Source organism: Scaptodrosophila lebanonensis, unplaced genomic scaffold (genome assembly GCF_003285725.1).
Source record: "Scaptodrosophila lebanonensis strain 11010-0011.00,11010-0021.00 unplaced genomic scaffold, SlebRS2 tig00000024-arrow-pilon, whole genome shotgun sequence".
NCBI classification, from domain to species: Eukaryota; Metazoa; Arthropoda; class Insecta; order Diptera; family Drosophilidae; genus Scaptodrosophila; species Scaptodrosophila lebanonensis.
Genome location: NW_022060538.1, coordinates 21133493 through 21145569, shown reverse-complemented (window position 1 = coordinate 21145569; position 12077 = coordinate 21133493). Strand labels below are relative to the sequence as shown.

The window sequence follows — 12077 nt, the reverse complement described above, 5'->3', positions numbered from 1 at the left end:
ATTTGTGTTATTATTATTTTCAATTTGTTTTTTATGTCGTGCAGATTCATAAATTTGTTGTTTAATTTCATTAACTTGCTTTGAAGATACAAAAACTGTGTTATGGCAGAAATATAAAACGCTTCAAACTAACAAATTACAAGCTTATCTGCATTGCAATAAAATGCCTCTGCCGGAAGTATGCAAATATAATGCCATTTAACTAAACCACTTAAGAGCTATTACATCAATAATATCATTGTTGCGTTAGTCTAAAAACAATTTGAATTTAATTCATTGCAAAGTACACATACAAACCATGCATTTCAACGCCATCCAATTAGCGCCTGCATTGTTTGCTATTTTCAACTAGTCCTTAAATTGCATGCACTTGGCGCACTTCACAAATTAAATTACAACTCTCCTCCATATATACAAATGACAAATACGCGAACGCCCTCCCTTATGCTAAGTCCCCCAACCCAAATTCTTCCCAAATACTTCGCTCCACAGAACTCAAACTTGAATAGCAGCAAACTTGCTCAATTTTTGACTAATTTTGTTTGAATGCGTACCTGAAATGCCTGTGAGTGTGTGTGAGTGTGTTTGTGTGTGCTTCGACAGCGTTCACGTTTGTGTCTAGGTTTGTCTTTAATTCTAACTAACTAACTAATGTGTTGATATAGTTGCCACAGGCAGCTCACTTGCCACAGCCAGAGGAGCCCTCTCACACCCACATTTAGACGCGTACTCAACAAACTCAGGCTGGGATTGTGACGCTGACGCCGATGCTGGTGTTGATGCTGATGGTGATTCCAACAATGATGCTCATGATTGGTGCCACAAACATTTCGTTAGCAGAAATATCACAAAGCAGGCGGAAATTAGCGTCGTCCTTGTCAAAATGCAACAGCTTTTCGTGGCCGCGGCATCATCTGTGGCAAAGGGAGAACACAAAGCAGCAAAAGAAACAACGGAGAAGGGAGGTATTTAGTTAATTGCATTAAAACGAAGAGAGGCCAACAAAACCAAAACCCACAACTACAAATCTTCAAAGCTGCTTGCGATTTTGTTGTTAGCTAATGAATGCTATAGTCGAGCTTGCCTATAAGAAACCTGAAAACTGTTGCCTACTTTAAGGCGGAGTGTGACAGAAACTGAATGCTAAAATCATAACGATTAGTATAACAGTACTGGGGTTATTTGACTGTCTCCATTTTCATTTAACTTAAAATTTGGGTAGAAATATTTCGTTGGTATCTCCAAAATTAAAATAGAGAGCTAGAAGCTTAGAAAAGCACTAGTCATATTAATTTGCCAATAAGTTATGTTTACTTTTAGACTTACATACTGCATTACTAGGCTGTTTTTATTTATGAATAAATACTAGCACCATTCATTTTTTGCATAAAAAATAAATTTGAAATGGAACATGGAATTGCGAAATTAAATAAAGTAATGCCTTCATTCTTTGAACTCTACTTTTAAATTCATGAATTCCTCGAAAATATTTCTCATTTAATTGAAGAGTTCCATTATTCAAAATCTGGAGTTCATTTTCTCTAAATAATTTCAAAGAAATATGTAATCTGATTTACTTATGTTGAACGTTTTTAAAAGTAGGGACCTAAAAGTGTTCTTCTTGTCGCTTGTGGACAAGCCCGACTGTAGGCTTTTGGCGGTTTGGGGATTCTGCTACTTACTTGTGCCCGCATGTATTAGCATCTGATTGTTCAAATTATCAAAGTGCGTCAGAGCTGCGCTAAGTGTTGTCTGGCGCCGCAGCTCCGGATAATTTTCAATTTCCGCTACGCACTTGAGCTCCAGTATCTTGCCAGCCTGGTAGAAGCGCTGGCCCTGTAGATAGAAATGCACCTGAAGACGTTGGCGACGCAATACGTAGTCGTGGGCGGGAATGCTGGTGTCCACTGTAGGCTGCAGCTCCCCGAGCAGTGGCTGCAAACAAATTTGTTGGCTTGGCTTTAGGGGGAATGTGTAGTGGCGGTGGTTAGCGGTTTATTTACCTGCTCGCCATTAATGTACCACGTCAGTTTGGTGGGCAGGCTGGAGTAGTCCGAGGAGCAAGTGGCGCTCAGAAACTCCTCCATGCGATACATGGAGTTGAAACTCTCAATTAGTGGATCACTTTGTGGCAGAGCTGTGGGAACGCGTGTGGCATACGAGTACTTGTATGTAATTGACAATACAGTTGCCAGATATGTGCGACACCTACCTGCCACTGTCATATTGTCCTCACGGGCGGCCAACTTGAAGTGTGGTGCATCGCCGGACACCTCACACTTGTATACCCCCGAAGACTTGCCGCCAAGCATGCTCAGATCCACACGGCAGGTGGACTCATTGCAAAAGTATTTGCCGTCCAGCACCTGCACACCGACCACCGGAAATTTCATGTAAACCGGATGCATCAATGGCGTGTATCTGCGGGGGGAGTAAGCTTTACTTGTAGTTTGCAAAACACAAGGAGAAGGGCGCTGTTTACCTGAAAAACTCCATGCGATCCTTATACCACTTCACCGAGTTCAAGGTGTGGCCACTCATGTCGTAGCTGCACGACAGCGTCACATTATCGCGAAAATCTACAATTTCCGGCACCGTAATCTCCGTCACGAACAGACCGGAAATGCATTTAAAATCTGTAAATCAAAGAAACTCTTAGTGCATTGCAGAATACTTTAAAAAAAAAACTACACATTATAATCACACAAATAAACCAAGCTAATAAATATATGAGCTTAAAGAAAGAAACGAGGCTATGAGAGGAAGCAAATAGATATGAATGTGCAATAACTTAAAAATACGCGAAGAAACGTTCTTTAAAGGTTAGCAGCATGCTGTACAATTTCCACGGCCAGCAAATATTACAATAATTTGGTGACTTGACCACAATGCTTTCAATGACTTTCAATGATTTAATGGTTACTACCCATTGTTAGGTTGGGCTACGAATATTCAAGCAAAAATACGTTTATTGCCAACTGCTGATTCAGCTGCCCTTATCTGATTATTTAAAATGGATCTAAGAGGACATTAGAAAGCTTCTGAAGAAAGTAAACAATAGTAGCAATAAACAAATGAGTCAATAAATCTACTACTATACTGCCTGTGACGCCAAAAACAACCAATCCTTTGGCTTGATTTGAGTTCAGTTTTTAATGGATTCCATTTTATTTTTCTTGTTTGACACAACTCTAGAAGCTTTCGATTTGTTAATATTTTTATGCAACATCAGTATTACAATATGTTGAGGTTGGCCATTAAACTACAAGTATGTCTTACTTCGGCATATCTATACTAATATTATAAAGAGGAATTTGATTGTTTGTTTGAATCAGTTCGTTATCATCATCGAAACATTGTCACTTTAAATATTACGGCAATATTATTCAAATGCCCCCAGCCAAATAAAAAATTACAAATCGATCGACACCGTGATTAATATGGAAGACATTTAAATTCACTAAACCCTTCTGGACTGCCGCCACATGAATTGACGGTAACATTCGGAATTTCAATCATGATTTTGAGAAATTCAAGCATTCCAATCATGTGCAATGGGACGAGGCTGCATATTAAGAAATTGCAGGACAATTTAAGTATAAAATGTATAATTTATAAATTTTTGTATAAATACCCGTGCGAAGCAGGAGCAGGACGCTAGTATTATATATATAATACATACAATATGGAGGTGCTTTAAAGGCCTACTCAGGCTTTGCGGTTAAGCACTGCCTGAGTTTTAATTAAGGCAGGTGAGTGGGTGAGTGGGTGAGCGGTTCCTAATGTTCTGGGCATAAAGCTAAAACGGCACGTTTTATGTTGAGTTACACGTCGGTCCCATTGGCATGGCTTCGCAATGATGAATACATACATACACATATACATAAATGCATGTCGATATGTGTATGCAGATTGGTAGCTGTGGCGGTGCCGGGTGGTGCCGGGTGGTGCTGGGTGGTGCGACAGCATTCGCTCTACACACATGAGACATCGAATAAATTTCAAATTTCATGAAATGAATATGCAAAATAGACGGCAAAAAAATGTGTGGCTAGGCCAAAAGGAGGAGGGAGGGACGGAATGGGGCCCACATGAGGAAACATAACAAAGGGAAGCGCCCCAGCACAGAGCCACTCATGGTTAGGCAATGGATATGGCCATGTGTAACTGGCATATGCTTTTCGTAATTCTAGCTAGTGCGTCCATTTCTGCATGTGCTCTCTGTATGTGTGGGTGTGTGTGTGTGTGTGCGTTTGTGGACATTTTGCACATAACTTTGGCTGAATGTGCGAGTCAGAGGGAGGCAGCAGCGAGCGATAAGCGTAACAATGAAAAGCACAACAGCCCCACAGAATTGATAAGAAATGTGACCGAAAATGTCAAGCGGGGTCTCTGATTCATTTCGCTTTGTATATTTAGTCTGGAACGACTAATTCGTATGGTTTGGTAGCATCTGAACGATAACGGGTAAGTTGTTCAAAGTAGAGGTCAAGCTGACATTGCTCGTCGACTGTAAATCTTAACTGTGGGCAGCTCTTTGTAGTTATACTCTTTTAGAAACAAACGGTATCTCCCCACAAAAATGTGAACATTTTCAAAAATACCGCCCAGTTTCTTATTAGAGCACAAAATCCCAAACGAGCTGACAAACAAATCTATAAAAACTCACAGAGTATTGCCAGAAAATTGCATGTATGCGACCATTATCTCATTATGCTGATCATTTAAATACGGGTAGCTATGTACTTAAGATCGAAATGGTAAAAGGTCCTCATTGGTTGATTAATATATGCAGCTTAAGAGTCTAAATTTTCAGCTGACGCTATGGGGGGATATTATTTATTGGAATGGCATTCCCACATTTCAACACTTATAACACAGGGTCATCAAACTAAGTGCAATAAATCTGCCAAGGATTCAATAGTGCTTAGCGAAGAGCAACTATTTTATTTGTGAGAATAAGGAACCCTTTTTATACTCCTCTTTTTTTTCCTTTGCTTTCAAGCAGAATATACTTGTTTTCAAGACTTCTTTATTATCATGTTTCAATACATTTTTGTAAATAAAGGGAAATACAAGTAGTCCGAAAAAACTTCTTGTTTCTTTGTGATCGAAATAAAACAAAAAGAATAACAAAATATGATAGATAGTTTCGAATACAGCTTCTTTTGCTTCCGTTTCTTGATGAAATGTTTGATTTAAAACAACAGAGTTGAAAGAAACCTCAGCTTCTCTATATTAAATAAATTTGTTCCTTCCTAAATTTCTTGTTTAATGTGTCCGTTCAAGAATTAGTTGAATTGTTGTACTTGTATGTGTATTTAGAACCATTTACCAAATTTACACCACCACTTAAAGCAAACAAATGAAAAACCTTTTAAGCTTTTATTTATGTAAATACCATTTCTCACACACACACCATTTCTAATTCTATAAACTACAATTCCAATTCTTTTATAGAAAGTAACATTTGTGCCACATAAATCTCTTCATTCATATACGAATATTTAGCTATATGTGTGCATATGCATATATGTATTTACTGTTTATTTATGCAAAACAATTATTTTTTGATGCACACACAACCTAAATATTCTCTTTTTATGCGACAACATTTTATATCTGACATGACTAACCACACCGACCCACACAGACGGATCTACTAATGCATATAGTCGTAGAGACTATTCTGCACACCTCGGCGCTGCAAACTTTCCTGATAATTAACCTACACATTTCATTTAAAGCAAGCGAACATATTTACTTTTCACCCACACACACACACCCACACACACAAATTTATTTGGGCACAGAAATTTGCATATGAATTTCCTGACTCCGGCTATCTGCGTGCTCGACCCCAAACCCCAACCCCTACTCTAACCCCAACCTCAACAGCCCACCAAATTTGGTGATAAATTCATTTGGAGACGTTGAGACATTTTGTGCAAAAATGCTCTGTTGTGGTTGCTTGATGTGTCTGTGTGAGTCTGAAAGGCTGTCTGTGTCTCAATCTTTATCTGCGTGTTGTGCTTGCGGTTGAGAAGAGTTTGCGAAAACAGTCCGTGTCATTGTTATAGCACAATGAGACTGAACGCTTTTAGTCATATATGGTATTGCAAATTAGTGATAAAAAGAGACAGAAATGCATTCTCTAGTTTCAGTTCTCCTCCTCTCACTTTCTCCATCTTCTCGTCCTCCAAACGATACTAGCGACATTTGAAAATAAACCTACACGCATGCGTATTAAAATGATTTCCAGAAATATTCAGGGGTTCAAGGGGTTTTCACGATCGCAGAAATTAGAGCTTTACCTCAAAGAACTTCAACAAATTAATGCCAAAAATTTCGAAGGTTAGGATAACAGGAACTTGAATCTTCGACATTGAATACGAAATTGTGCGGATTCTGAAAAAAACCCCAATAACGCCGCTACTGGATGTGCAATCTAAACTGTGGGATAAATATTTGATTAGGAAAGCTTAAAGGCAGATATGGCAAAGATTATTATGTTTTTAAAAGATCATTTATTTTGCTGGTCAATTCATAAAAATAGCTTGTGGTGCTTAGTAGCACATATATGGTACATATCTATATTATTCTTTTGGCTCGGAGTGGCAGAGTTGCTAATTGTGTTAATTATTTAAATGACAATTTACTCAGTCGTCTTTAAATGAATCGTGATGGCTCGCATAACTCTCAAGTGCCTTATGAATATGAGTGTCACTGTGCCATGAGTACGAGTCTGTGGTCTCTCTGGCTTAGTTTCTCCTTAGGTTTGTGCATTTGAATATATATTTATACGTATTGTGGTTTTGGCAACAAAATGCGTACAAATATACTACAAACACTTCTAGGGTCAATTGTCGAGGCTTAATGCAAAATTGTTGGGCAAGAGCTCGAAAACCAGAAATGCCACAAAAAATATCTGATGGCAATGGGCGACGTCCGATTCGTTCGATTTCTGAATCATGTATATACGTTTTTAATTAAAAGTAAAGTTTATACTTGCAATTAATTGCTTATGGCTGTACAAAGCACAGCCGAAATAGCGTACTAATTTGCTGAGTAAATAAACAGGACTAAGCCATTTTGAGAGTGTTTGTGTGTGTGTGTGTGTCGCATTTATTGTGTGTGGTTAACAAGAGAAAGGACTGGAAATTGAACAACAATCGCACAATGGCAAACATATTTAATTCCATTAAGCAAGTTAAACGTTAAACTGTGCAGCTGAAGCACACATAAGGAGATTGGGTTAAGGAAAGCAAGAGGGACTAGGAGTGCGAGCCATATACGAGTAGAGAGAGGGGGAGAGGGAAAGAGGGAGAGAGGGAGAGAGAGGGAGAGCAAGTCTGTGGTGTGAGCGGAAAATAACAAACAGAAAATATTGAAACTGTGTGTAGAAATTGAAAAGTTGTACTATGTACGAGTATGTGTGAGTGTGTTGGAGTCTGTATGCGTGAGTGTGTATGTGTGTGTGTGTGTGTGTCTGTTTGTGTATGGGCACTAGTCCAAAGCCATGTCGCAGAGCATTCCATTGTAAAACATTTCAATGAATAGATGAATGAATGGCTGCCTGGGCTGAATGTGCTCAGAGGTGTGTAAGTAAAATGTGTCAGCAGCAGAAGAGTTTTCCCCCCCCCCCCCCCACACACACACACACACACACCCGCACTCATATTATTAGTTTTCCTTTTTTGCAATTGCATTTTAGTTAACTTGCGACGGCAACGCACACAAAGCCTGCAGGACTGCCGTTGAATGGCTAAAAGGCTTAGCGCAAAATTAAAACCAAGGACCGTCTCGTTGAAAAATGTTTGAAAATATTGTCCGAGCATTAAATGCACGTTAAATGAATGGCCTCCTCGCATTCCTCCCAGCAGCGTTTTTCACTGACATTAGACACAATTAAATGCAGCTCCATAAAATTATTAGATACGTCCGCTCAAGTGGTGATCAGATTAATCTTTGGATACTCTACTAACTGCCAATAGGGCTGCACTTTCTTGCTTACGACATCTGTCTAATCTAAATATTATTGTTTCAGTGCTGCCAGGGAACATATGTACATATACATATACCGAATTAAAAATAATGTATGCTTATTAAAGAAAAAAATCTATGATCATATAAATTTCTTAATTTTCAAATTAACAAAGCGCGGGTCTTAGTCGGTTTTTGTTCAACAACCTTATATTAAATTACAGGTTACAGCATGCAACAAAATATGCACAGTTTAAAAGGTTTAAAGATTTCAAAGCGTACAGCTTTTAAAATTAATGAGGTTTTATATTGTCGGATATTTTTTTAAATACGACATTTATTACTAAAAAAATTAGATCGCTCAGTGAAAATGAGATGCGATTATTGCATATAATCAACTGACTACGAAAAAGGGAGAATATATTAACATATACATATAGTATAAGTATAGCAAAGTTTTAGGGATATTCAGTTTTAAAAAGCAAACATATTTTTGCAAAAGATTCGAAAATAGTTGTTTTATGGCATTCCTTAAAAAAAACAGAAGGTAGTATAAAGGTGCTGCAAGGGAAAAGGTGTTGGGTATAAATCCCCATTGTGGGCAGATGAAAGATTTTAAAAGTTTAGCATAAAGAGGGTAAATTTTAGATTGGGAGCAATGCTATGTAGTTCTTTATTTTTCCTCTTAAATGCTTCCAACTTGATGGGAAAAAGAAATTCATGTATCTATTAAGTATTATTTTCATGCTGTAATATCAGACTTTTTGATTGTTGTGCCATTTAGGCACAAACTTCTATCGCATAAATAAAAAATCGAAAAACAATTGAAAAGAACAAAACCAATGTGCAAAAAAAATAAATAAATAAATAGCAAATAAATAAATCATTCAATTTAAATATATTTTCAATATAATTACGTAGCACATTTGATTGCTTACAAAAAAACACTCATAGCTAATATGGTATCTAATTAATTCAGCAAATGTTTTGATTGATCCGTCTGAAAAAGATTTAAGCCGACAATGCTGATGACTGTGCACTCAATTACAGCGATTAGAGGAAAATGAAATCAATAGCCAATCCATTTTCGTTCTTGCCGCTCATCCTTTTGACTTGTGACTCATAATTACAATTTGGCGTGTTCCATTTTGCTTTCCAGGAACTCGTTGAGCGAGTTGAAAATTGCACAGAGTCGGCAATTGGTGCACCAAGTGGCACTGCCATTGGCAGCCTGCCTAATTACGAGCATTTCAAAAATACAATTTCACTTTAAACTGCACTTAAGATGCGCGAGAGTGTGTTTGTGTGTGGCTGAAATTTTGAAGTGCCGAGGGGAATGAGAATGAGTGGCAGAAGCAGAAGCAGGAGCAGCAGCAGCAGCAGCACCCACATGCAATTCATTGAAGGCTGCATTCGCTCTGCCAGAAGCGCTTGAAATTATGGCAAAAGTCATTAAAACAAAATACACAGCATGCGGAAAAAGAGCAAGAGGCTAGCGAGCAAAGCAAACAGTTGCGGGGCAAATGAAAAATGCGAAATAAAAAAAACTTTGTCAATATTGATTTGCGGTTGAAGCTGAAGAGCTGGAGAGCGTGAAGAGGCCGCAGCCGCAGTGGCAAAAGCTCGCAGGCAAACAGCAATAATAACAATAATAATAATTCGATAAAAGCGTGCTGAGAATCGTTAACAGGCAATAAAATCGAAATATCAAGCATACGCAGCGTACGCTCGCTCAAGTAAGTCACAAACCAAAATCCTCGTGTGTACAATATACTTAAAAGCATACAGCAATTGATCAGATTTGCTTTTTATATCCACACTCACCAATTAAAAGAGCGCTCAGCAGCAGCAGTCCCAGGCCGTAATCCATTTTGGGGCCCGTGGTCTCGGCCGAGATGAGCGATTGATTGTTCAAATGAATTGAATCGTCCAGAAAGCTTCAATTAGTATTGTTGCTGTTGCCGTTGTTGTTGTACACTTTTGTGCTATCGTTGGTTTATATTTATCTCTCTATAACATATAGCCAAATGTTTACGCTGTTTGCTTTGTCATCGAGATATTTTCACTTAATAAATACTATCGAGTACTGCTCGAATGTTGTCTTTGTAGAGCGACTGGGCGATGTTGTGGTTGTTGCAGCGCCTGTTGTTGTTGTTTCAATAATAATTCAATAGCCAAACAGCTGACAAAAGCAAAGGCAAATAAAAGCTAAACTAGAGCAAGCAAGCTGGCAGACAGGGAGACCGACAGACAGACAGACAGACGGGGAGGCAAACATTCTGGCAAGCAGTCAGCCAAGTTAAGCGACAGCGGATACAGTTCGATGAGAGCAAAATTAATTGAACTCAGCGTCAAAGGCAAATGGCAGTATTTCTAACAGCAGAGAGGGGGCCTGAATGTGGCAGAACGGGGCAAAATAAAGCAGAGCAAGGCAACGAAATAAAAATAAAATATAAAATAAATAAACAGACAAACTCATGCAGAAAAGTTCAAAGGATACGCCCACTCCAATCCTCCAATCCTCCACTGCTCCAATGCTCCACACCACACAACCCCACTTCTCATCTGTACGGTTTGTTCGTCGCCGTCGTTGACTGTGTCGTTATAAATAAGTTACAAACATTCGAAAAATAAGAGAAAAAATGGAAAAGAAGGAATAAAAAGCATGAACACGACGCTCTACAAGAAAGTGGCGTACGAAAGGGAAAGCAAAACACAGGACATAAAAACCAAGCAGGTCGCGTGGCTCTCCGGCTGCTTTCAATGCAAATGTAAATGTGTGTCTGTGTTTCTGTGTGACTGTGTGCTTGTGTACGTATGTCAACTTAAATAATTTAAATGCTAAATTCAAACGAATCCATGTGTTTAATATTTGAACATGCTGTTACGACCATTCGTCCCCTGCCTTCCTCCCTTCCTTCCTTCCTTCCATCCTTCCATCATCGACAAGCGTCTAGCATCGCCTTTTGAGTTTTTGTTGTCAATTTGGCTTGTTTAGGCAGCAGAGGCAAACAGTCAGGCATTCAGACTTGGCCCACTAAGGCAACCAGTTAGTCAGCCAAGTCCTGCTGAGCCCCCTTCAGCGGAAGCGGAAGTGCTGCTCTGCCTCGACTAAGTTCGCCCTCGTCTAGCTGCCTGACTTTTTCATTGCCCGCTGTGTTCTAAGTGCGCTTTTAATGGCCTTACAAATGAAGTTCATTTTGCGCATGATGGCTTGACTGCCTGTATGCCCCTTACACTGATTACACCGAACTTAATGGATGCATCTGCTGGCTATGTCTGTGAGTAGAGTGCCAAGGATTCGATTATTTCGACTTGGAAGCCAACATACCAATATTCTCTGTACTGTACGCTGTACTTCAAACAGAACTTCTTCAGCTACGACTTCAATTTGCAGCGATTTAAAAATTAAAGGATCAATTTAAATTCAATTTCGTTAAACTTATTAAGGTAGGCCTGGAATGTCTTCGTTGAATAATTCATTTCACCAAACTGTGGTCAGACTAAAGCATTTTCGATAAAGTGTTTTCCTGTTACCTGCGCAGCTTCGAATTGCTCGCAAAGTTCAATTTAAGGGGGCCTCAGACAGCTCAATAGCTCCGTAATCCGTTGAAAGTCGGATACAAAATGAATAATACAATTTATAAATTATTAATACAGACTTAAAGCTGCACTTTTCGCTAATTATCTAAATTTCTCAGACGCACACACACCTGTTTAAATATGTTTGGTAAAGGCGCCTGCTTAGGCAACTGTGTGTGCACTTTGGTTGACCTTTGACATTATTGACACTACATTGGCGTGGAAATCGATGCACTGTCGCTTGGCCGCCTTCCACTTTAGTTTCTTTGATTTGCTAAGCAGTGGCAGCACCAGCAGTAGCACGCGGCGAATACGTAATATTTGCAGCAGCATTTATTTTAATGAGCAGGCTGTCGGCTTTCAATTTTTAATTCAAACACGGACACACTCGCGCACATTGGACAAATGCCTTGCGGCGTTTGTTGTATCTTCACTTTGGCTTATACAGGACAACGACAACGACAGCGACGACGGCGACAGCGACGAGGACGAAGACAAAGACGACGGCATGG

At 39.1% G+C, this 12077-nt stretch overlaps 1 protein-coding gene across 1 annotated transcript; it reads right to left on the bottom strand.

The window, feature by feature from the left end:
- Positions 1 to 201: 201 nt before the first annotated feature.
- LOC115620608 lies at positions 202 to 11993 on the bottom strand. The gene is made up of 7 exons (XM_030513922.1): positions 11697 to 11993; positions 9808 to 10125; positions 2483 to 2636; positions 2213 to 2421; positions 2004 to 2137; positions 1683 to 1935; positions 202 to 914 (listed from the first exon to the last, which is right to left on the bottom strand). The coding sequence occupies exons 2-7, from the start codon at positions 9851 to 9853 to the stop codon at positions 808 to 810; spliced, it is 903 nt and encodes a 300-aa protein (XP_030369782.1). The 5' UTR covers positions 9854 to 10125; positions 11697 to 11993; the 3' UTR covers positions 202 to 807.
- Between the last annotated feature and the right edge of the window lie 84 nt (positions 11994 to 12077).